The 26,911-nt window shown below is 37.8% G+C and overlaps 1 protein-coding gene across 2 annotated transcripts in view; it reads left to right on the top strand.

The window, feature by feature from the left end:
* The window catches only part of REEP3 (receptor accessory protein 3), a 94,303-nt gene that overhangs the window by 33,170 nt on the left and 34,222 nt on the right, over positions 1-26,911 (top strand). Inside the window, exons 2-3 of one of the 2 annotated variants that reach the window (XM_045783481.2) lie at positions 7,980-8,119; positions 11,804-11,876. In XM_045783481.2, the coding sequence (XP_045639437.2) occupies positions 8,061-8,119; positions 11,804-11,876 (132 nt within the window). In that variant the 5' untranslated portion in view covers positions 7,980-8,060. The remainder of the gene's footprint in view (positions 1-7,979; positions 8,120-11,803; positions 11,877-26,911) is intronic. The other variant, XM_045783482.2, reaches the window with a different exon arrangement.

Here is a 26,911-nt window from a genome sequence, read left to right as displayed (position 1 = left end):
TTTAAAGATTTTATTTATTTATTTGACAGAGATAGAGACAGCCAGCGAGAGAGGGAACACAAGCAGGGGGAGTGGGAGAGGAAGAAGCAGGCTCATAGCGGAGGAGCCTGATGTGGGGCTCGATCCCATAACGCCGGGATCACGCCCTGAGCCGAAGGCAGACACTCAACGACTGAGCCACTCAGGCGCCCCGGTGGGGAGTATTTCTTAACCCCATCTAGTGTAGGCACCTAACCAACTTCACAGGAATTGGAGAGCGTGTAAATGTTGACTAAAGATACAGGCATTCCTTCATGCAGACTTGGTACACAGTCAAAAACTGGGTCTTGGACATCTTTTTACCCACGACAGAAGCATATTGGCAGGTCACAGTGACTTAGGTAACTTCTGAATATTGACTTCAGCTAATACTAGGGATCCACTTGCGATGGGTCATACGTTACATGAAGTACAAAGTGCTTTTTGCTCTAGAGGGAAGAGTACAACTGTTAAAATTAGAAGTTTTGTGTTTGGGGGCACCTGAGTGGTGCAGTCGTTAAGCGTCTGCCTTCGACTCAGGGCGTGATCCCGGTGTTCTGGGATGGAGCCCCGCATCAGGCTCCTCCGCTAGGAGCCTGCTTCTTCCTCTCCCACTCCCCCTGCTTGTGTTCCCTCTCTCGCTGGTTGTCTCTCTCTGTCAAATAAATAAATAAAATCTTAAAAAAAAATTGTGTTTGTTATATTTTGGCTTTGACACTTGCTGGATGCTTAATTCAGAAGTTCCTTAATGTCTCTGAGCCTCGTGTTTATCATCTAGGAGTTGATTTGTAGTGACACTCAGAAAAATTACACCTGGTCAACTGGGGAATGCTGGAGATCGGTTCACATAGCTACCACATGATGCTCCCCACATTCTGTGGAACTCTGCCCACAGGATGCAAGGTTACTTGAGGGCTTCCCGGGTTTCCAGCCCTTGGTTCTGTAATGTGCTCTGTTGAGTTCAGCATACTTTTTAAACGTTTTTCTTTGGTTTGGGTCTAGCACATAGTAGGCCCTAGTGGTGGGAAGGGGTGGGGGTGGCTGGGGAGAGAGTGAGAGGATGAAGTACGAGTCTGATTTGCTATGGACCGATTTCTCTCCCCTAGTGTTATCTCTAGCTCTCCTTTTAGAGTAGAAATGAGAAGCTCTGCAGTAAAATTAGAAGTTCAGCTCTGACAGCATGAAAATTCCAAGCTTCCTAGTGCTTGATGACTATAATTAAAACATGCATAAGGTCTTTCAAAGGAATTTCTACTGTCTTCAGCTCTCTTTGGCAGTTTTAAACTTGTATCATTGGTTATAGAATTCAGGATTTGGGGTATTCTCATGGGTTTGACTTTTTCTTTCTGTATGTAATTTTCATAATTTTCTTCAAGACTGTTGTTACCTGATGGCCACTTCACTGTTGCTTTATGGAATGCGAATTTTCTACTAGCAGAGATTCTTAGCAGCAGATCTTTCTCCAAATTTGTCGAGGACGGAAGTTATGTATTATTTTGGCAGTGGTCATGCACAAACTTCTGCTCCACCATGGCTGCTTAAACAGTGGCGTAATGACTCATGTAGGAATAATATACACAGGTACAGTGTGTTATTATTGGGCCTTGCACTAGTTGTAATCATTTGGCCTTAAACAGGCATAAGTCATTATTTTCTAAGATTAAATTTAAATATTGATTTTATTTAATATTTATTAGATATTAAATTCTAGTGTATTGTAACTCTTCCACCTTTTCCTTATAATCTCTTATATTTTAGTGTCTGAGTAATAGAGTTTGGCAGAAGTCAAAATAATCTATAGTTGTTTTCACATTACTTTAAAAAATTCAGTTAGATCAAAACCAGCTTACGATACTGACAGCACATTGCTTAATCATAATCAGTTTTAATCCAAAACCAAACTAAGAATATTGTCACATCTTAGGTTTGCTGAAGATGCAGAACTCAGAAATTCAAATTCTTGGACCCCACTTCCAAAGATTCTCATTTCCAGTTGGTTCTTATACATAGACACATTTGGGAGCCAAACCATTTGTAGAGGATGCTTTTCAAATTTTTCAGAAGGTGGGGGTGGGAGGGTGCCTGGCTGGCTCAGTCGGTTAAGTATCCAACTCTTGGTTTTTGGCTCAGGTCATGATCTTGGGGTCCAGGGTTGAGCCCCCGTGGGGCTCTGGGCTGAGTGTGGAGCCTGCTTAAGATTCTCTCCCTCCCTCTCCCTCTCCCTCTGCACACCCTCTTCCCCTCACTCCCACCATGCACATGCTCTCTCAGTCTCTTTCTCTCTCTCTTTCTCTCTCTCTCTCTCAAAAAAAACCCAAATAGTTCAGAAGGGCTTGAGGATTCCTCAGAGGATTCTACGATCAATGAAATTAAGTTCTCTAAGGACAACTTAATTATATTTGTCTTTTATTCACATCTATTTTATTTGAAGTTCCTAAGCAGGATTTCCTCTGGAAGAAAAACGCTGCTTTGGAAAAAGTCAGGAAACTATTGTTATGAGATAGACTGTTTCTAGGATACCTTATCATTTAAGAGTCTGATCCTATTTTGAAAATTCACGAGAGTCTTTGTTAATATTAGAGACCCAGTATTCAAACAGAATTCAAGTGAGTTGTGATAAAGGACAGAAAACATTTGCCCTTTTCCTCTTTCTCCCATGAAGCCCTTTATAAATTTGGTTGCCATAATAACTTGCCTTTTCTTTATTTCAGTAAATTCGGTGAATTCCCTAATACACAGTGTTTCAGGGTTTTTCTGATAGATACTATATTTTCCCTTGGCTAAAATGCATATGCACTGGTGTGCTGCTAATGCTTAACTACTGGGGGAAAGAAGACTGATTCCTATCATTTGCTAATTTCCCTGATGTAAATTCTCCGTACAATAATGTCCTATTTCAAGCTACCAATGTGAGGTCACTGAATGTGGAGCTGGGAAGAGAGACCCGCCTCAAAGAGCAATTTCCACCATACACAGAAGTGGTGTAAGTAACTTCAAGACCATGTAAAATGTAGTAAGATAACTAGAAAATGAGGAGTTTGAGTATTTACTGTTGACCTTTAATGTTTTATATATTTAAATTATTTTACCATAGAATACCCAAGAAACTATTTGCATGCTTATCTTTGGGGAACTAGAGTGTTTCAAAATGAAAGAAGACTTTTACTTTGCATTTGCATTCTTATGTTCTTTAAATTAGTTACCTAGGCTAAGTTTTATGAGCAACAACAGAAAACTGTGTTCAAGTAGTAGCTCTCGAGGTGATTTTGATGTGTCTAAGTTGAGGAACCACCAGTGGTTCTCAGTTACTAGCTACCTAAAGTAGAAAATGTTTTTCTTGGTTCTCTGGCACCTTAGAGCTGCTTTTGTGCTTAAGTGCAGTGATTACTATATTCTAACTCTTAATTTATGTGCTGTTCCATTCTTTGAAATGATTTGAGAAATCTTCTGCCAAATGGATATGTTAAAATGTAAAGAAAAATAAGAGTTACTGCTAGAAAAAAAAATGCAATCAAAGTAGAAAATCAGAATTTGTCAGTACAAATATGCCAGTCTTAAAGTTCACCATAATTGATAAAGTTGAACAGCGGATTTTGCTTCTGAGCTTCCTGGCAATCAGTGAGGGGTGGGGAGAGAGAGGGAATAATATTTTTATCAGATAGAAGGAAAGTCATCATTTTCTCAAAGAATGCTGAACATTGCATCGTACTGAATTCCAAAGTAAATCTCATACATGAAAATAGACAATGTCCTGAACGCTGTTCCTCTAGTATTTATAGCTGTGGATTTCATATGGCTGTTTCCTGGTCTTAAAGAAAAAATAAGAATGTGATATTAACAAGCATCTCAGTTGAAGTGACTTTTCCCCTAAAGGAAATAGGTAGAACAGTCCAAACTGTTACCCTCCTATTGTTCCTAAAATACAGGCAGGTGGTCAAGCTTGATTCAAATTGGGCATGACACCATCTAAAGAAATAAAGATTTAGAACAAGGATGACAAACGATGGCAAATAAGTCTACACAGCTCCTGTCCTTTGTTGGTGTGAGTGAGTTTATGGTGCTGTGTTGAAGAGGATTCTGAGGCCTGGGTCGGAGGAAGGGTGCGCAGTGAGTGACTAAGCATCTGTCTGGGTCACAGGAATGGAGAACAGCGGAGACACTTCTGCATGTTTGCTGTCCTCATACCAGGCTATTTTATGTACATTTCACAGGTCTCAGACCATCAGTCTGTAGCGTAAAGTGGATTACAGACAAATGGGGTTTATGGTCCTTTTTTTTTTTTTCAATTGTGTTTTTACGTAATCTCTACATCCAGCGCAGAGCTTGAACTTCCGAGCCTGAGATCGAGTGCCCCGCTGTCCCGACTGAGCCAGCCATTCACCCCCGTAGCCTTTGATGAGGGCCTGGAGTGCTGTATTTTGTTTTGCCTTTGAGAGTGTATACGGTATCTGTGTTAATTATTATGATGGACTCATTCCAACAGCCTGGCCCCTCTGTCTTTCATCATTCTGATTTTTTTATTCTATATTTTGTTATTTTAATATTGTATCCCATTTTAGTTCATCCCTAGGCTCATTGAGTTGTTTTCAGTTCTTTAGTCTAATAGAACACTATCATTACTCATTTTTGTTTGTTTGGGAGTATGATTCTAAAAGCAGTGGAATAAAGAAAAATTGCCAAGTAATTCCTATAGGAGCATTGTCTTATTATGCATCAGTATCATATAGTTTAGATTATTGGCAATGAGCTATTTCTTGCATTTACTTTTAACAAACTACAATTTAAGTTCTCTTACATTATTAAAGAGGGAATTTATTATCTAAAGACAGTCTTAAGGGAATTAAAATAGTTCAGAAATGTTAATATCATTAGCTATAATGTTTTGGGGGTTTTTTTTGTTTTTTTTTTTTTTAGTAATGATACACTACACGATCATTCTAATCCATATCTTAGAAACACAGTTCATCTGTTGAAAAAAATGGCTACTATCTATTTGGTGTTTCTAATCCTATTAAAAATAGTCCTTAAATGGGTATTTCCCTGTAAGAATATAAATTGATGCTACTCTTCTAAAGAACAGTTTGGTAACATATAACAAAACCCTTGAAATTTCAAACCCTTTGACCTAGTTATTCCATTTGTAGGATGTTATTAGGAAATAAACACTGGTTTTTAAATGTGGATTTTGTTGTGTTTTTCTTCAGTTAATATCCTGATAACATTTTTTTTGAACTTTTTTTTAATTTATCCAACAAAGAGAGAGAGACAGCAAGAGAGGGAACACAAGCAGGCAGAATGGGAGAGGGAGAAGCAGGGGCTTCCTGCTGAGGAGGGAGCCTGATGGCGGGGCCCTATCCCAGCGCCCTATCCCAGCGCCCTGGAATCATGAACTGAGCCGAAGGCAGACACTTAATGACTGAGCCACTCAGGTGCCCCTAAATGTGGATTTTGGAATGAGAGTGCATGCTTTGAATCCAGACAATAAACTTACAAGGTGTATGACAGTAGTTTAACTTCTGTCAGCCTCAGTCTTCACATCTGTAAAATAGGAAAATAGTACCTATCTCTGGGTACTATTGTGAGAATTAAGAGCAGCAATATATGGAAAGTGCTTAATATCCTGCCTCATATAAATGTCAAAAATTGCTCTTATTAGTAATCATGGCATTCATTAAAATAGTAAACACAGGAAAGGATTTGAATGGTTTTCATCCATATAAGGGAATATTGTATACCCTGTAGTTTTTAAATGACATTCTTTAAGGATATGTAAAGATGTAAGAAAATGCTCGTAATATCCCATTTAGTGAAAGGGCAGGATAAAAATCTATATGCTCTAAGATGTCAGTTAATTATGTTTTAGTTATATTTTAATTCTGTTACAAAATATTGTTCCTAAAATATTATCTTTAAATATGTTAATTATGTTTTAAAATAGCGTTTTTTAAAGATATTATAGAAAAAACTGAGAAAGATAATACCAAAATATTAAGGATCAATGTTAGTAATTCTTAAAACTGGGTGATAGGTATAGGGGGATTATATTAATACTCTTCTGTTACTATACTGTAGACTTTCGTATTTCATAATCATTTTTTAAAGAATGACAATAATAAAAGTTTAAATCCTTAGAATTAGTGTTTTGTAACTTGTTTAGATGTAAATTAACCCTTGGTCAGTTTTGTTATTAAACTTTTATTGGTGCTTTAAGGTTTTTAAAGCATTTAAGAGAATGGCAGGTCAGACTTCAGAACATTTGATAAAATATTACAGTATATAGTATATATAAGTGTATGGAATAGCATTTAACAAAAAAGATGGTTCATTCAGTAATGGAATTACTAGTGATTTTGTCATCTTTTTTTACTCTTTTACATCTTCTAAAAATTCTAGAGTAAGCTGTGTTTAGAATCTTAATTAGGAAAAGCTTTAATCAATTTTTAATGAACTACTGATAACTCTTAACTTCAGTACTAAGAGCACTCTTACTGGTTGCTTCTGAGACTCATCTTTGAACAATACTATCCTTCTCTAAGACAGTTTCGGTGAAGGATGGATTTATGTCTGAACATCTGTCCAGAAAATAGCCATTTCAAGTATTTCTCATATATGAAATATGATACAGGGCTGTCTGTACTATACATTTGCACAAAATTTCTTTTTAAAGTAGTACAAATTTTTCAGTAAAGCCAGTGTACATATAGGAAACTTTACCTTATTGGGAGGGAAAGGTATCGTGAGTATTTTGGCAAAGTTTTCCCTCTTTAGGCAGAAAAAGGATTAAGAGGAAATGAGTAACTATTTCTTCCTGCCTCTGTAACTGAAACAGTATTCAAATTTATAGGTGAATTTTATTTGTAACAAACACTTTCTTTATAAACCATGAGTTTATCTTGTAGGTGGCCTTTTAAAATAAACTACTTGATTTTATACACTGTGCTCACGCTTTGGCTTTATGCCCGACCTCCCAGGTTGCAAACATCCAGAGTAAGACCCGATATTAAAGAAAATAAACCAGAAAAAAAAAACACCTAGAAAATATTACAGATGTTAGTAATAAATTACTCAATAATATTCACATTAGAGCAGTAATAAATTATAATAGTGGTGGTCCTTAAAAATTGTCTCACTGTTTACTAAGACATTTAATCTTTCCCACGTTCCAGATGAAATGCATTATTGTTTTCTACTCTTATTAGATTTAGGTGTTAGAGGATATTGTGTATATTCATTTGACTGATTCCATTCAATACAGAGGTTAAAAAATAAAGCAAAGCACCTGTAAGCATAGTATCAGCTAGTACCAAATCCTTACTATACGTGAGAAAATTATGTTTTGGAAGTCAGTTACATTAAAAATATATAATCTAGAATATACTAAAGGCAAAATGATTAATCCTGACAAATTCTAAAATTCAAAACAATTTAGAAGTCTATGGGGGAGTGGTAGATCTTGGAGAAAAAGAGGCATGAATTGAGCAAGGAAAAAAAAAAGAGGCATATTGAGGAAACCATGTTGGAACAGATGGCTTATATAAGGAAGAGGTTTTCAAATCATGTTCTGATGAGCCACCACAGGGGCTGGTCCACAAGGCGGTAAGGAGGCCAACTACTGAAGTCTTTCGGCAAAGGCAGTGCAGCAGGTGTATTATGAAGATGGATTTGATGTTGGAGCCAGAGGCTTGTGTTGGGAAATTATACAGCTAAGTCAGAGATGGCATGAGCCTAAGTGTATCATTGGCCATGGGTTTGAAAATAAAATAGGAAGATAGATTCTTGGACTCTCACCAAGGAAAAACCAACAGGACTGGGTTAGAGATTGGATGGCTATTACAAGCAGAGGCAGGAGGAGTCAAAAGTTCCCTACAGTGACAGAAATGAAGAGTCTCATGTTGAGTTTAAATCCAGTGGTACAAGAGGACATGGACTGTGGAAGATAATCAATTGTATCCAAATTCTAGAGGGAACTACAGAGTGGACTGAAATTAACTTGAATATGCAAACTAGAACGATGATAGCTAACTACAGGATTCGTGCCAGCAATGGGGATGAACACAGCAGACCTGGAAATTGGGTTTTGGTTGACACCTCCGTTCTTAAGGTTAGTTGCTTTCTCAGAACTCGCTAGGCTGGATAACCCCTGTGCGTTTTAAGAGTTGCCCTGTGTTAAATCGTAAAGCCCTAGGTTCTGTGGCTAGGCTAAAAATCCCATATCCAGAGTCTGTGGATTGGCTGAAGTAGCCTTCACAGGTAATGTTGTTAGGTAAGGCAGAGACTGTTAATGATGTGGCTTCCAGTCGGTGAAGTTAAATCCCCAGCAGAAGACTTGATATTCCTTTGAGCTGGTGACAACAGCCCCAAACTCAGGGTTCGTCTTTGTGAGTGATAACAAAGTCAACAGGTATTTACTCTCCCTCCCCCACCAAAAAATAAGCTATAAATGAACTAAAAATATATAAATGTAGATACTCATTCTCAATGTAAGAAAAGCTTATTTAATATAAATGCAAACACCTATAATATAAAACTTCATAAATGTAGGTGTTCTGGGCTGAATTGTGTCCCCCAAATTCATATGAAATCCTAACCCCCAGTACCTCAGAATGTGACTATATTTGGAGATAAAAGATTAAAGAAAGTGATTAAGTTAAAATGAGGTCTTTGAGGTTTGTTAATCCAATGTGACTGATGTTCTTATAAGAAGTGGTTACACAGACCAAGGGATGACCATGTGAGGACACAGTGAGAAAGTGACTACTGCAATCCAAGGAGAAGGGCCTCAAAAGAAACCAAACCCACCAACACCTTGCTGTTGGTCTTCTAGCCTCCAGAACTATGACGAAATAAATATCTATTGCTTAAGCCATCCAGTCTGTGGTATTTTTTTTTTTTAAGATTTTATTTATTTACTTGACAGAGCACAAGCAGGGGGAGCAGCAGAGGGAGAGGAAGAAGCAGGCTCCCTGCTGAGCAGGGAGCCTAATGCGGGCTCGATCCCAGGACCCTGGCCACCCAGGCACCCCTCCATGGTATTTATTTAATGACAGCCCAACAAACGTAGTCCAACACATATTTTTACCAATATGTAAATAATACCAAAACCATATCAAACAATGTCAAAACAACCTATAAACAATATCAAAAGATAACAAGAACCTAGACAAATATTGCTTAATATGCAAAATAGACAAAGAAGGACCTAGAATCTACAACACTCCAGTAACAGTGAGCATATATAGCACCCAGAACTTGGTTTTAAATACCACCCTCCAGTGAAAGAAACCAAGACTCCTTGGAGAAATGACTGATTGTGGGAATGAGGCAGGATATACACTGGATGAGTCTGGGGCATCGTGTAGTGCCAGAAAGTAGCACATTGTTCAAAAAACAAAACAAAACTCACAATTACAGGTCTGACAGAGGGACACAGGAGCAAGCTGAAAGATCTCAGCGTTCAAAGCCTTGAGCAGCAAAGTGAAGTACCACTGTATTAAAACCCGAAGTGTAAAATAAGCATAGGGGTCCACATTGATACAAATACATCACTGAATAAATAAATGGAGAATACATAAATCTCCCATGCAGAAAAATTTCAGGTAATTCCTGTAGATACTCCACTCAAGAAGGTGGAACATAATTCCCTGGTCAGGTATGGCCTGTGCATAGCAGCTTCCTTCCCAAGAATACAGCTCGGACAGGGGGGTAGGGAGTCCGACAAACACGACCTCAGCCTGCTGGTCAAGGTTAACATCAACAGTGATAAATCATGTTGATAGTGTGTCCTGGGTATAATACCTCCTGAGGTCCTCCTCCCAAAAATCCATACCTCAGTTTAATCATGAGAAAAACATAAGACAAATTCCAGTAAAGGGATCTCCTCTGATATTCTTCACCAATACTCAAAACTGTCAAAATCATTTCCCAAGGGAAGTCTGAGAATTTTTCTTTTTAAGATTTTATTTATTTATTTGACAGAGAGACAGCCAGCAAGAGAGGGAACACAAGCAGAGGGAGTGGGAGAGGAAGAAGCAGGCTCCCAGCGGAGCAGGGAGCCCGATGCAGGGCTTGATCCCAGGACCCTGGGATCACGCCCTGAGCCAAAAGCAGACGCTTCATGACTGAGCCACCCAGGTGCCCCTGAATTTTTTTTTTTTTAAACCAAAAGGACTTAAGGAGACAGGATAGGTAAATATAATATGCTATCCTGCATGGGATCTGGGGTCAGAAAAAAGGTGGTAGGTAAAAACTAAGGAAGTCTGAATAGCATATGGGCTTTAGTTAATAATATATCAATATTGGTTTGTGAATTGCAACCAATGTACCATACTAATGCAAGATGTAGATAAGGGGCAACATGTAGGGTTTATGGTAACTATAGTGTATTCCCAACTTTTCTGTAAAATTAAAACTATTCCAAAAGATTTTTTTTAAATAAATCAGAAAAGTAGACAGAGGGTATCATACACCATATGCATCAAAAAGCCAGTAAACACTTGAAAAGAAAATCATGTTTATTGGTATTCAGGAACGTATATTAAAACTTTTTTTAGGGGGGCGCCTGGGTGGCACAGCGGTTAAGCATCTGCCTTCGGCTCAGGGCGTGATCCTAGCATTATGGGATCGAGCTCCACATCAGGCTCCTCCGCTATGAGCCTGCTTCTTCCTCTCCCACTCCCCCTGCTTGTGTTCCCTCTCTCGCTGGCTGTCTCTATCTCTGTCAAATAAATAAAATCTTTAAAAAAAAAAAACTTCTGTGAGGGGCACCTGGGTGGCTCACCTGGTTAAGCGTCTGCCTTTGGCTCAGGTCATGATCCCAGGGTCCTGGGAATGAGCCCCACATCAGGCTCCCTCCTGGGTGGAGAGCCTGCTTCTCCCTCTCCCTCTACTGCTTGTGCTCTCCCGCTCTCTGTCAAATAAACAAATAAAATCTTTTAAAAAATACATACTGTAGAATATTTGAGGGCAAAAAACTCCATGATGTATTACCTTAAAAAAATCAATTGTATATACGGTGTTGTTCCATTTCTGGGTCTGTCCTTTCATTGTATGTGTGATTGTGCATATCTGTTGGATCTGCCATTTGGCGAAATAATCTTAACAGATGGCATTAAATTAAATCCTGTTAATGATTTAGGCATTTTATAAATGTTTAAAGAAAGCTATTTTAATGCATGTTGTAATATATCAAGTATTGACAGCACCATCGTTATAATTAGAAGCCAGTACTTCTCAAAATAGAGTAAAGGACCACTTTTGTATTACAAGTTGTGTGTGTGTGTGTTTGTACACACGTGTTATATTTAGGTTTTGGGACTATTACATGTGGATAAAAAGTAAGATTTACATACAATAAGATGTTGCCTGCAGTTCTTTCTGGTAGGGCTGGGACAATTTTTTGTTTTTGGTGATTTTCTACAATTTCCAAATGTTCAAGGAACCGTAGACTATTTTTTTGTGATGACAGAGGTTTTACTTTTAAATTCAAGTATAATTAACAATGTTATTAGTTTCAGGTGTACAGTGAGAAAGATTTTTTTTTAATGATTTTTAAAATACAAATTTTTCCCAAGATACTGTACCTAGAATATTGAAATCCTCTTTATTAAAAAAATATTTTTTTTTTACTTTGCTTTCTGAGTGGATTTAGTCTGTGCACAAATTTGCATTCATACAAATTTACACTGTTATATGTTTCCCATGTAGTTTCTACTTTTAGGTGAAAATTTTATAAGCGGTTAAAAGCATTGTTGTATTTGATTAGTCTTCTCATACTTTTTACTTTTAGGTTGGTGTTTGGAATGCTTTATCCTGCATATTATTCATACAAAGCTGTGAAAACAAAAAACGTGAAGGAATATGTAAGTATAGTTTTATGAGTGATTAATTCTAGCTTAATGTATCTGTGATATACAAGACTAGAAAATCATTATTTTAGAAATAGCTGGGATAATGTTATTGGTTAAAAATGTTATATAAATAAAAAGACTAACTGTATTAACTTCATAAACTAATTTTGAATACAAATCCAAAGTGGAGTTTCAAAAAAGATCACTGTCAGTTGACATTTAAATAAGTATATGATTTCCAAATGATTTCCAATCTTTTTCATTTTGTCTAAGTTCCAGTATAAGAAGGGGGAAGGGCTGTTTTTTAGCTTGTGAATTTATAGCTAGACTGAGAACATAATTCTTTTTCACCCCAAACCTTTTTAGCTGTTTTGTCACTTTTTAATTGATTTAAATATACAGATACCTTGTCACTACTGACAGTTGCAGTCTTTTTTCTTCTTAAATCAGACTCTACAGTTGACCCTTGAATAACACAGGGATTCCCCCACAGTGGAAAGTCTGAGTATAATTTTTAACTCCCCCGAAACTTAGCTATTATTTGCCTGCTGTTGACCAGAAGCCTTACCCATATCAGTTGGCTCGGCATCGGACTCTTGATTTTGATCTCAGGGTTGTGGAGCCTGCTTAGGATTCTCTCTCTCCCGCTCTTAAGTACATAAATAATAAGCTAGAGAAAAGAGGTTAAGAAAAATCATAAGGAAGAGAAAATACATTTATAGGACTGTACTATATTTATTGGAAAAGAATTTATGTATAACTGGACCTGCACAGTTCAAACCCATGTTGTTCAAGGGTCAGCTGTACTAGCCAATACAGTCCTTCTTATTTGGAATGTTTGTCATACTGTTACTAAAGGAGATCTTTTTTTCTGAATCTAATTAACGACAATTGAAATACAGGGTGGAGTTTCTCAACTTCGCACATATCTCACCTATAAAGCATTATAAACCCAGGATATGCAATAACTGTGTGTGTCTTTGTGTATGTATTCGTGGTATTCTCTCATCTTCCCTCTAAATCTGGGTGATTTTGTTGGAGAAAAGTTAAATATAAATTGAAAATGAAGTTTATATGAGAAGCTCTGGTAATACGAAGGTATTACCAGTGGGCACACAAATACCATGCCCTAAAATAGAAGGGGAATAACAGTAGGAAATATGAAGGTATAATAATTTGGGGAAAAAAAAAAAAGAAATAGGCCTGTTGTGTGTAAGTTAATGATAAAAGAGCAAGAAAGATGGAGTTATTTTGGGACTGACCTAAGAACCATTATAAAATATTTGTTTATTTCTTACTATACATGGGTTTAACTTTGTTAATTTTTAGAGACTTAAAAACATGGGTTTGTGTGTTTTCAATCCCTAAATAATCGAATTTTTATTACTGTATTATTCTATAAATTTGGGATTAATAAGAACGGTCTAACTTTGAAATTTTAATTCTGCTTCGTAAGTTAAAGATAACCTATGGAAGAGAATTCAATAACATTCTTATTCAAACTGATGGAAAAACTATAAAACTTGATATGTGTTGATATATATACATATGTATGCGTACACGTGTGTAGTTAGGTATATATTTCACATATTGCCTTATAGTTTTTAGAGAATAACTCATTATTAACAAATTAGGAATTACCTGTACATAATTTTGCTATAATATTGTGACTCTGGAAAGTTCTCTTAACATTCTTTTGGGAGCATCAGAATAAGGAGTAGTTGAAGAGAAACTAGGGAGGTAGAAAGGCAGTTCGTTTGATAGTTACGTGGTAATCATCTCTCCACAAATGGTAATGAAAGCTAAAAGCAAAAATGGTCAGGCATCAAAACAGAAAAGGCAAGGCATTTGCCTTTCACAAGGAAATATGATATAACTCCATAGACCTGGTGACCATGTTGTCTGCCATCAAGGCTGCTAGAGAGACCAAGCTGAGATATCACATTAGAACATTTGCATTTATATGATTTCCTACCAATTTCAAAATACTTTTATATATTATTGTTTCTAATTGCTGCTGTAACAAATTACCAGGTACTTACTGGCTTAAACCAACCCCATATATATTCTCTTACAGTCCTAGAGATCAGAAATCTAAAATGGATCTACAGGGCTGTACTCTTTCTGGAGGCTCTAAGGAAAAATCTGTTCCCTTACCTTTTCCAGCTTCTACAGGCTGCGTGCATCCTTGGCTCATGGTTCTATTCATCATCTTCAAAGCCAGAAACGAGCTGACTTCTCACATTTCCATCCCTCTAGTTCTCTCTTCTGCCTCCCTCTTCCACTTATGAGGATGCTTGTGATTACGTTGGATCCACCTGAGTAAGCCAGGATCCTCTCCCCATTTTAGGGTCAGCTGGTTGGCACCCTGAATTCCATCTGCAGCCTGATTTCTCTTTTACCCTGTAACCTAACGTATTCACAGGTTTTAGGAATTAGGACATTGGCATCTTTGGGGGAGGGAGACATTATTCCGTGTACCATAATATCTCACTGTTCCTCACAACTCTAAATCAATAAATAAAGTAGGCAGGGAAAATATTTCAGTATTACAGTCTCAGAAGTAAATTAACTTGCCCAGGGTCACATGGATCATTATGGCAGGAATGGTACCAGATTGGATATCTTGCTTGTAATGTCGTATTCTTTCTCTTCTACCATGCTACCTTTAGAAAAGTAAGTGAGGATTCTAGCTTCACAAAAAAGTAGAAACAGTTTTCACATCCAACCAGCCAGTGGATGTGCTTCCAAAGTAGACCTTTCAGGGCCACAAAATAAGGATATTTTTCAAGAAGGGCACTGAGGGGCAGGACTCATAAACAACTAAATCAACTATGATCAAAATAGTTAAAAATGAAATTAGAAGGTTTTGAAAGTGTTGTCAGTTCTTTAAGTATTTACAGTCTAAATTTGCTTTTGACAAAATGTTTGAATATTATTTCTTGCTGAGTCTCACCTAAACTTAATCTGATCATAACTCTGATCATAACAGTTTTACTAGAACTCTGTTCTCAAGTTTTCCTATATAGTGATCTCATCCACATTTGCTTTGTTTCGCATATGGTATTTTCTTAGCAAAATTAACCTTCTTCAGATTTCCCTGTTATATTTTTAATAGCCTTTTACATCATCTGATACTGTATTATTTATTTGTATGTGTGTTTTTCCAGAAACAGCTCCAGAGAGTTGTTTTGTTTTGTTAACTGCTATGTTCCCCTACCTAGAACAGTACATGGTATATATAGTAGGTACTCAGTAGCTTTTGAATGAATGAGTGAATGAATATTCAGAATAAGAAAAGGAAAGGGGCGTCTGGGTGGCTCAGATGGCTGAGCGTCTGCCTTTGGCTCAGATCATGATCCCAGGGTCCTGGGACCGAGCCCCACGTTGGGCTTCTGGCTCGGCAGAGAGTCTGCTTCTCCATCTCCCTCTGCCTCCCCCACCCTGCTCGTGCTCTGTGTCTCGCTCTCTCTCTCAAATGAATAAATAAAATTAAAAGAAAGAATAAGAAAAGAAGAGTTGAAGAGTGTACATTAATTAAGTGGATTGGTTAGTTTCTCAGCTTTGATGCTGCTGGGTTAAGGAGTATATAATCCAGTCTGACTTATCCCAAAGCTCAGTTTCTTTGTGGTATTTGGTTATTACCTAAATTCCACTGATACCTACTTCAAAATTGTTTTCAGAAAGCAAACATTTTAGATTAATTTACTTCTTTCCACCCTAACTACTACCATTCCCCGTAAGCCTGCAAATAGTAGCTTGCACCTGATAAAACAGATGCTGTGCTCGAATCAAAACAAATGGAAAGTGCTGTGTATTTTGGCAACCTTCCTTTCTTCCTTTGCCTATTTTTAAAACAGAGCTTTCCTAGGATATAATTTCCTGTATAGTGTGACTGATATGGCCTACTTAAAGTCTTTCAGCCTTGCAGTAATTGAAATGTAAACTTAGTGAAGAATTAGTATGGTTTTGCAAATTTTTTTAGGCTTATACCATCTCATGACTTGAAAATAGAGTGTTTACTTCCAAGTCGTGTGTAATTGCTGTAGCTTTTCTAGGAAACCGTGTTCTTATTCTAAGAATGTTGGAGAACGTGGCAATGAAAAGATTGGCTGACAGCACTTAAAAAATCAAAATCAGACATTTGGTCCCGAGATTTACTGTGAGCAAGAACAAAGAACAGTGAAAACTCTGGGAGATTACTTTTTTAAAGGCTTAGAAATAGCCCTCTAAAACCCTATTGACTTAATTTTGAAAGTGACCTAATTTTTCCTGAATACTTGGGTGATAAGAAAATGAACAGATACACCACGTACTAGCTTTATAGTTCTTTTCAATTGGTAAATCTGAAGTTGTCTGCTAGTTTTAGGGTGGATATAGAAGAGGAAAAAATATAATAAAGAAAGCATACATTTTTTTACTGTCAAGAAGTGTTCCCCAGGCATCTTTTCATATTTTTGTTTAAAGATTTTATTTATGTATTTGAGAGAGAGCATGAGCAGGGGGAGAGAGAAGCAGGCTCCCTCCTGAGCAGGGAGCCCAACGTTGGGGCTCGTTCTCAGGACACTGGGACCATGACCTGAGCCGAAGGCAGATGCTTAACCCACTGAGCCACCCAGGTACCCCGTCTTTTCATATTTTGGATTAAAAATACTCATTTGATTCAAGAGTTTTAATTTGGGAAGTGTAAAGATTAACCTGCTGATGAAGGTGGAATTTTTGAAAATTAGTTTTGTCAAGCCACATTCTTATCTGTTTATTTACTATTCTGATGTACTTTTAATTTAGTTTTTATTTTTATCAAAGCTGTACTTACTTATAATTTTAAAATCAGTTTTCTATAGCTTATTATGAAAAACAGCAGTTCCCCACCTTCCCCATCCCCATTTCTGTCTTGACGCCACTACTTTCAGCTCTGTTATCTAAACCCTTTAGTGTTTGTTTCCATATCTAAATGACAGGCTTATATTGCTATTTCTTAATTTTTCAGATGGACTTTATCAGTTGACTTCTATTAAAGATGATTAATAGTAGCTACCCAGTGTCACTGTACACATGCGTATTTCCCTGTCCCTCATAGCCTGAGAGGGTCAGTACAGTGTAATTTGGGTTGGGTCAGTATTCAATACTTGCATTATTTAGGCTAAGTTAGAAAGAAGCAATAGACTAAAGAGATAAAGAGCCTAGAACCAGGCTGCTGGATTATCGTCCCGGCCCTATCTGTTACTAGCTGTGCCGTCTTACAAGTTACTTCACCTTTCTGTGTCTCAGTTTCCTCGTCTGTAAAATGAGAACTGTTGTAGCACTCCCTCCTCAGGTTGTTGTGAGAATGCTATGAGTTAATGAACATCAAGCTTTTAAATCAGTACCTGACATATAAGAGTACCTGTTGTAGAGTATTTTTCGTTATGAAAACGCTATTTGCACTTAGTCTCTACAGCATCCTACCATTATCATTTTTTTTCCCTGTGCAATAGTTTATTTTCCCTGGTGTTATTATTGTCTTGTTTTTCGTTTGATTTTTCACGTACGTGGTATTCTTGGTATTGCACATTAGGCCCGAACTCTCCACAGTTGTGTAGATTTCTTCTCAGTGCGTTATCATCCATCAGATATTCCAGACTGGCTCGTCTTTTCGGTCCTCAGATTTCTTAGTCTCCTGTTTTCCTTCTGTTTATTTTACTTCCTCATTTAAATGAAATACATCCTTCCCAAGAAGGCTGTGTGAGAGGCATATTTTTTGATGCTAGATTGGAAATAATTTTCCTTCAGAATTTGAAGGCATTTCTCCATTGCCTTTTAGCTTCTCATGTTGCCGTGGAGAAGTCTGAAGTGATCCTGATTCTCACCTGCTTGTGGCATCTTCCTCATGGCCCCGTTGTTGACAGTTTCGTGGGGATGTATGTGCCTTGGTGTGAGTGGATTGTGATAGATTTTTCTAAATCCTCAGTAGTCTCTTTAACATGGGAATCCTTTGTCCTTCAGCTCTGGTTTGTTAAAATGTATTTCTCTTAATGATTTTCTCCACTCCATTTTCACCAATTGTTTTGTCTGGGAATCCATTTATTCAATTATAAAGAAACTTGGGCTGATTGTCTGATTTTCTGATCTTTTTTCTTTTCTTTTTTTTTTTTTTTTTTTGCCTTTTTTATGATGGGTTTCTCAATTTCATCTTCTAACCCTTTCGTTAATCTTTTCATTCCTGCTCCTCTGTGTAGAATTTCTAAGAGCGCTTTTCATTCTATGAATGTTCCTTTTCCTCTAGTGTCCTATTCTTATGTTGTTTAAAATAGCTTCCCTTTTGCCTGAGTCTATGAATGATGGTGTTTTAGACGGGTTCTTTCTACATAGTCTCTCCTTTGAATTCTGTTTCGTTTGTTTGTTTCAGCCTCTGTCTCTCATGTATAATTTTCTCAAATGTTGGCTGGTCCTTGGTCCTCTGCTCATATTGGAGGATGATGATCACAAGCTGGCTGGAGGCCCTGTGCCCGTGAAGAGGCTTTAATGTCCTCTTCAGTGTAGGGTGATCTGATGAGGCAACCATGTTTGTTCCTGGAGCTCCTGAGAGGAAGTACCACAAACCGAATGGCTTAAAAAAAAAAAAAAAAATTATGTCTCACGGTTCTGGAGGCAAGAAGGACGTAATTGAGATGTGGACAGGGCCACGCTCCCTCTGAAACCGGTTGAGGAGAATCCTTTCTTGCTGTTTCCAGTGTCCAGTGGTTGCCAGTCCCCGTGCTCCTTACCTTCCAGCTGCAGCACTTCACACGCTGCCCCTGCAGTCACACGGTCACCTCCCCTATGTGTCTGTGTCCCAGAATCACTTCTCTGCTCCTCAAAAGGAACCAGGCACATGAGATTCAGGGCCCACCGTACCCTAGTGTGATCTCATCTTAACTAATGACATCTGCAGTGACCCTGTTTCCAAATGATGTCTCATTCTGAGGTACTGGGGGGTTAGAGCTTTGTACTATTCAGATCAGGCTGCCATCACAAAATATCACACACTTGAGAAGCTTAAACAACACAAATTTATTTTCTCACAGTTGTGGAGACTGAAAGTCCAGGATTAAAGTGCCATCAGGATTGGTTTTTGGTGATGCCTCTTCCTGGCTTGTAGACAGCCACCTTCTCTCTGTGTCCTCATGTGGCCTTTTCTATGTGCATGAGTGAAGAAAGCTCTTGTGAGTGTCTCTTGTAAGGACACGAGTTCTATCAAATTAGGGCCCCCTTATGACCTTATTTAATTCTAATTACCTCCATAAAGACCCTGTCTCCAAATACAGTCACCTTGGGGCTTATGGCTTCAACATATGAATTTGGGGAGATCACAGTTCAGTCCATAACAGCTTCAGCATATCTGAGGGAGGGCACCTGGGTGGCTCAGTTGTTAAGCGTCTGCCTTCGGCTCAGGTCATGATCCCAGGCTCCTGCGATCGAGCGCTGCATCGGGCTCCCTGCTCGGCGGGAATCCTGCTTCTCCCTCTCACACTCCCCTTGCTTGTGTTCCCTCTCTCGCTGTCTTTCTCTGTCAAATAAATAAGTAAAATCTTTAAAAAAAATAAAAATTAAAAAAAAACATATCTGAGGGAAACAGAGTTCAAACATAACAACTATTTCCTTGGAAAATTGTCAATATCTTTAGGTATTTTCTCTCATGCAAGTCAGATTCTTCAGAGAAGATTCTTCCATTTTGAAAGGTACTTGGTTGCTAGTATTCCAATGAGAGAATAAGGGTTGGGGCTCTCAATATTTAATTTATAAACTGTAACTTAATTCCTACTCTCAACTGTGCCAGAGATTTGCAAATCCGGAGCTCCTCTGACTCACTCTTCCCAGAGAATCAGCCACAAGGTTCTCCTGGGAGGAAGGAGGCACATCACCAAACCACTAGAGTGGGAGGGCATCTGGGGGCCTGCCTGCTCCTTAGGCAGACTTAACAGCCATTCTTCCTGTCTTTTGCCCTTGTGGCCAAGAATTGTGTCACCAATTCTTGAGCCTTTCTGGAGTTCTGCGGTGTCAAGTTGGATTGCTTCTCAATTTTTCCCACTGTCAGCTTAATATTCAGTTTTTTCAGGCCCCCTAAGTCAGTTGCTACTCATCCACTTCCTTCCTTCCTCCAAAAATGTCGACGCTTTATTCTGTATTCTTCTGGACTTAATATCTTTTTAAAAAATCACTTTTACTGTTGTTTTAATGAGATTTGTGGCAAGGATGCAATTAAATGTGTATATTCAGTTTATCATCTTTACCCAGATTCCCAAATTGACTTTGTGAGTGGAATACTTCTGGTTGAAATATGCTGTGATATCAAATAAGACTTTTTTTTATCATTAACATTGGTTTTTAAAATGTGTTCGCATAGAAGATAGGTTAAAAGTAGTAATAGATACCATTTTTTAGATCTTTGACAATCATTTTAAAAGTTAATTTTAACTGACATACAGTGAATACATGTGTATCCATCTTGTCTTGAGTTAATTTGGTTTGTAAATCAATTACTGATAAATAAAAATCACAATTCTCACTTAGAACAATTAAATAAAATCACTTGGGGCAGTTCATTATCTTTTAATGAAATAAATCTACTTATATTTACTTTAGGTGATGAATATTCTTTTATAAACCTAATTTTTGATATGCCAAGTTTACTTATTACATATTAAATACATATCAGTATGTAATTTCACTGCTGAAGGAATTGATGCTCTTATAATTAAGCGGCGTATACTCTTCCTTATGTTTTCTAAAACCAGTTTCTTCATGATCATCTCATGGCCATTACAATGAATCCACTTTAGAAAACAAGTGTTAAATTTAAATAAGTTTATATAATTGGAGTGTGTGTTAAATGAATGTCTAGCACAGTTCCTTCTAAAATTTTTGAATGTGAATTACGGTACCCCTTGACCTTTATGAAGTCAACAAAAGCATTCCTACAATTTTCACACTAAGATACAGCTAGCCAACCACAGCTATCTTGTCCTTTTCTAGCTTCCAATGCAAATGCTTTAGAAAACATACACAAAGAAAAAAAAATTCTCACAGTAACATTTAAACCTAATAGGCTAACTTGGGCTTTTGCTAATATCTAAGAAGAATTTGACCAATTGTAGTGCCAATGGAAATAGATTTTTAAAAACAGGGACAGAAACGGTTGTTTCCATTAAAGGAAATGTTGTTAAGTAGTAAATTGGAGATAGGCCTAGCCACCTCCACCCCAACCCCCAGTGATGGGACAGCTGAAAATCAGAAAGGCTACAGCAACCAAAAAACACTTACTGCCACCACCCTCCCTTGTTGGAGACAGCTCGCTCTCTGTCTTTCTCAAATAAATAAATCTTTAAAAAATAAAAATAAAAGCTCATGAGAGATGTTACTTCAGAAATATAATAGAAATGTAAAAAGATGAATTTTTTTTGAAAAATTACAAAAAAATATATTGAATATATGAAATTTTGTCTGTCTCTTGGCTGTCAGAATATAGACTAATTCTTTTTTTAAACCACAGGTCCAAACTCTGTAGGTAAAATGAGAAAAATAATCTTCAAAAGGTCCTGAAAAGTCATAAAAATAAATTGAGTAGTTTTATTTTAAAGTATTATATTAATTTACAAAGATTTCCAATAGGCATCTTTTGGGTTTTTTTAATTTTTTATTTAAGTTGCAGTTAACATGCAATGTAATATTCTGTTTCAGGTGTACAATATAGTGATTCAGCACTTACATACAACACCCAGTGCTCATCACAAGTTCCCTCCTTAATCTCCATCACCTATTTCACCCATCCCCCCACCCACCTCCCCTCCAGCAACCCTCAGTTTGTTCTCTGTAGTTCAGAGTCTGTTTCTTGGTTTGCCTCTTTCTTTTTCCTCCCCCCTTTGTTCATTTGTTTTGTTTCTTAAATTCCACATATGAGTGAAATCATATGGTATTTGTCTTTGGTTGACTTATTTCGCTTAGCATAATACTCTCTAGCTCCATCCATGTCATTGCAAATGGCAAGATTTCATTTCTTTTTGATGGCTGAGTAATATTCCATTACACACACACACACACACACACACACACACACACACACACCCCACATCTTTATCCATTCATCAATCGATGAACACTTGGACTGTTTCCATAATTTGGCTATTGTAGATAATACTGCTGTAAACATCAGAGTGCACATATCCCTTGGATTTAGTGTTTTTGTAGTCTTTGTAAATACCTAGTAGTGCAATTGCTGGATCATAGGGTAGTTCTGTTTCTAACTTTTTGAAGAACCTCCATATTGTTTTCCCCAGTGGCTGCATCAGTTTGCATTCCCACCAACAGTGCAAGAGGGTTCCTCTTTCTCCACATCCTCACCAACACTTGTTGTTTCTTGTGTTGTTGATATTAGCCATTCTGATAGGTGTGTCTTGGCTATCAGATTAAATATAGACTGATTCCTTTTTTCTAAAATCACAGTTCCAAATTCTGTAGGTAAAATGGGGAAAAGATCTTGAAAAGTCACAAAAGTAGATGGAGTTGAGTAGTTTTATTTTAAATATTGTATTTTCAAAGATTTCTGATAGGCATCTTTTAAATGAAGATCTAGCTTCAGTTTTATTATGTTATATCCTTTCTTTATTATTATTATTTTAAGTAGGCTCCATGCTGGGCTTGAACTCATGACCCTGAGATCAAGACCTGAGCTAAGATCAAGAGTCGGACACTCAGCTGAGTGAGCCACCCAGGTGCCCCTAAATGTTTTTTTAATCCCCCAAGTAATTTTTACCTATAGCCAAGGTGAAAATAATTAAGTATCTTATGTTATTGTGAAAAGTGAATAGTTTTTACCACATTGTACTTTTTTAATGCAAATTTATGTATACAGATGGACACCAAATAGCAAATAGTTTGTTTTAGAAACATCTGTATGTAAATGCACTAATTAACAACTTGGAACATCTTGTAGAAAAATAATACTTCAACAAAATTAACCATACAACACAGTACGGGTAAGGATACTAAGTTAGACTTTCTCCTGGTTCCCGTGTTGTAGAGCTGGCCATACACAAAATTTTCTCCACCAGTGAAGTTTCCCTTTAGAATCAGCCACCTTTCTTCACCTTACTCCAGCCTCTTTGTTCCTCTGACTGTGTTTACCCAGGGCCTTCATGCTGTCCTGCACCCTGGCACTCAGCCAGCCCTTTCTTACCCCAAGTATCCTGTGACCTGTCACTCGTCTCTCTCCACCCCAATGTGAACCTCAGTTCTCTAGGTGAGGTTGATTGCACGTGCTTTTGAAGGGAAGTAATCTGATATCCCAGGTTCATTTTCAGTCATGACAGAGATTTATTCTTCCTGGAGTTCTTTCCTACCAGTCTTTGCTTCTCAAGAACACTGTGTTATCCCATGTGGTATGAAGACTGGTTCTTACTGTTTGAATGATTATCGTACGTTCGAAGTACACTGTTGAGCCTAGTATATAAAACTACAAGTTGTATATGAAAGAGTGTATCTTACCTAAAGAATGAAATTTTTCATGTTCTATGTCCGTTGTAGTCTTGCCTGTCACCTGTATATCCTGCAGTAGCTAGGTTAGTTCACTTGTGGAAATAGCAAGATGGGATTGTCTGTGTGAAAATAGATGGAATGGTGGTACCTCAGTGCCCAAGGAATGGTGCCAGTCCTTGGAATACCTCACGTGGGAAACATGGTGGGCCAAGACTTTGGGAACACTTAGGGAAAGAAGAAGGAAGAGTGACTATTTATTTGTTTGTGTGTGTATGTATGTATGTATTGATAGAGTGATTGTTTAGTGTTAAAAGTAGCACATTTTAGGGGCGCCTGGGTAGCTCAGTCGTTAAGCGTCTGCCTTCGGCTCAGGGTATGATCCCAGTGTCCTGGAATCAAGCCCCGCATCGGGCTCCCTGCTCCCCTGGGAGCCTGCTTCTTCCTCTCCCACTCCCCCTGCTTGTGTTCCCTCTCTCGCTGGCTGTCTCTCTCTGTCATATAAATAAATAAAATCTTTTTTAAAAAAACTAAAGTAGCACATTTCAGGAGCATCTGGGTGGCTCTGTCGGTTGAGCGTCTGACTCTTGGTTTTGGCTGTGGTCACAATCTCAGGGTGGTGGGATGGAGCCCCACATCAGGCTCAGCACTCAGCAGGGTGTCTGCTTAAGAGTCTCTCCCTCCCCCTCTGCCCCTTCCGAGAAATTCTATTATAAGGGAACTGTCTTTCTCACAAATATTTATTATCCCAAATAAATCAGTAGTACTTTAAACAGTATAAAAAAGTGAACTGTGAATTCTCAGCCGGTATAGATGGAGAGAGTTATTTTGGACTAAGAGGTCATTCCTTCCTAAATTCTGCTCCCGGGAACAGTTCCCATAAGCAGATCCTGCTTTTTACATCTTCTTTCCAACACTCCTTTTAAATTAATTATCACCTAGTTTTCAAATGTTTTTGCACTTTTACCTTCTCTCAAGTTCCTCAAACTGCTGAGGTCAGGGATGAGATATATGGGGCTTCTGTGATTCACAATCACTGGGGAAGACCAAGGAAGCAGGGTGACAGGCTTCCATTTCTAATGATAGTCCTTCAAACCTACAGGCTCATTATAATTAATCCGTGAGGTCTTTGGCAGCGATGTCTGGGATTTGCAGGTAAACTGCATTGCAGCAGCTTCCCTATCTGAAAGTATAACCAACCCCCAGACATCTGAGTGTGGGGGAGCTGTACAAAGTTAAGATATTCTTAAATGGGGCAGTGGGGGAAGAAGTAGCCCAACGTCGAGGAAGCCCAAATCAATTCTGGCCTCATGTATTCACCCCAAACACATGTCCCCTTTTTAAAAAAAAGAACGCTTTTCAGCCATGGTCTCTATTCACTTTGGACTGAACTTCAACTAGCTTATTTTCAAGCATGCTTCTAACTTGGCACAGCTGTGGGGAAAATCCCATAACTGAGCCATCTGGGTTGGATAAAAGAGGGAGTTTTTCTATTGATTTCTCACATTTTGTTCCTTTTTGTTTTTAGTGGGGAAAAATCATTATGAAGTAACCAAATTATTGCATAATGTTAATGAAATGGGAGAAATCTTTTCAACTCTATACTATTTCTAAAAACTTCTATATTAGAAGGTCTCTCTGTTGTCTCTGAAATGTGGTGTAGAACAAATGTTTTGGGTGAATTGACTTGAATGAATAATAATGGTCAGAAAATAAGGTTCTCTTTGGGTGGTCTGAAATTCAGCAGTGTTTATTTCTTTTCAGACTCAGCAAAGATTTTTTTTTTCCTGTAAAGCATATTTTAGTATTTTATGATCTGGATTTACTTAGTGTGGTTATAATTAAAATCATCAGGCATATGTAATTTTTCATTTTTTCTTAAAGACCAGCATTAATTGCTTTATGATTCAAAGAACCTGAAATTAAGAAATGTTGGAAAATTGTTTAATCTCTGATAAGTCTGAGAACAACTTTGACAAAATAGACGGTTTTGTATGTTATGAACTGCTGTTTGCAGTCCAGAGTTACTTGCCTCAATCCAGACCTTAGAATTAAGAAATTAATTTTTTTTAAGATTTTATCTATTTATTTATTTATTTGAGACAGAGAAAGCATGCATTAACGGAGGGGCGGGGGGGGGGAGCCGGGGGAGGGGCAGAAGCGGGCTCCCAGCTGAGCAGGGAGACCGATGTGGGGCTTAATCCCAGGACCCTGGGATCATTTTCTGAGCCGAAGCCTGCCGCTTAACTAACTGAGCCTCCAGAATTAAGAAACTATTAAGCAAAAGTCTTCCTCTGTTCTTGCTTTACCAGACCCGGGGTGCTAGGTGCCAGCAATATGATGGTGAACACAATGGTTTCTGCCCCTGTTGGTTGTTACAGTCTAACCAGCAGGGTACATGTTACATAAACCATTGCCCAGATATGCTACAAAGAAAAAGGATGGCACACAAAGATTATATATGACCTTTACAGGGGGAGGAGTTAATTAGGGAAGACTTTCCTTTGGAAGAGAAGAAATTTCATTTATACAAGGCAAATAAATAATATATAATAAAATATTAGTAGTTACATGGTGGAGCAGACATTATGCTGGTAATCACCAATTCTTATCCTTTAATGTCTTCTTTTACTAATCCCTCCCATGAAAGCTTCTTGGTGGTAGGAACACCTTGAATCACGTTTATGCCTATTTCATGGGAAAGGGCTTTGTTTCTAAAGGGCCCTGAGTAATATTTATCAAATTAATATATCACATAATTTTTCTTTTCATCATGGAAGTATAATTATACACTTACATCTTTTAACATACATTACTGTTACTATCACTGTTGTTATAATATTACACTAGTCCTAGCATAGAGAGAATAAGTTATATAAAGATTCAATTTAAGAAAAAAATTTTTTTTCTTTGAATAGGCTCCACACCCAACGTGGAGCCCAACACAGGGCTTGAACTTATGACCCTGACATCCAGACCTGAGCTGAGATCAAGAGCCAGATGCTCAACTGACTGAGCCACCCAGGCACCCCTGTATTTTTTAACTAATATGCCATTACTGCTATTACCATGACTCATAAATCTACAGCAATGTGCCTCCTTCCGTGAGACCATGATATTCCCCTATATATTCGGGGCTGTGCACTGCTCTCAATTTCTGTGATGGAAATCAGCAGGATTGTTTCACAGTTGCTGTTCACTTTTTGTTTGCTTTATTTGTTTGGGGATTTCAGTCAATTTCATTGTCTAAGGATATAAATCATAAAAACTTGTTTTCTTAAAAAATGTTAAAAGATCATGAAACGAGGCCTACTTTTTTTTTTGCAGTCAAGAGTAGGTAAATGCATACCTGTTAAATGGAGCATGGTCTTTTGATAGTAAATTTAGCCTATGGGTGTATTCATTTTACCGTATTCACTCAGGCTTAAAATATCCTCTAATTCCTTTGAGAGAGTAAAGCTAAGAACACCACCACATGACTGTCTGGGTTTCTGAAATGCTAAGGCTTTGTAAAAGCCTTATGGATTTTGAGTAATAATAAAGCAGGTGCTGGCTTG

The sequence above is a fragment of the Ursus americanus genome, chromosome 6 (assembly GCF_024610735.1).
Source record: "Ursus americanus isolate L20-20 chromosome 6, mUrsAme1.1.p, whole genome shotgun sequence".
NCBI classification, from domain to species: Eukaryota; Metazoa; Chordata; class Mammalia; order Carnivora; family Ursidae; genus Ursus; species Ursus americanus.
The sequence above is the reverse complement of the archived record's forward strand: the minus strand, read 5'-3'. Positions and strand labels throughout refer to the sequence as shown.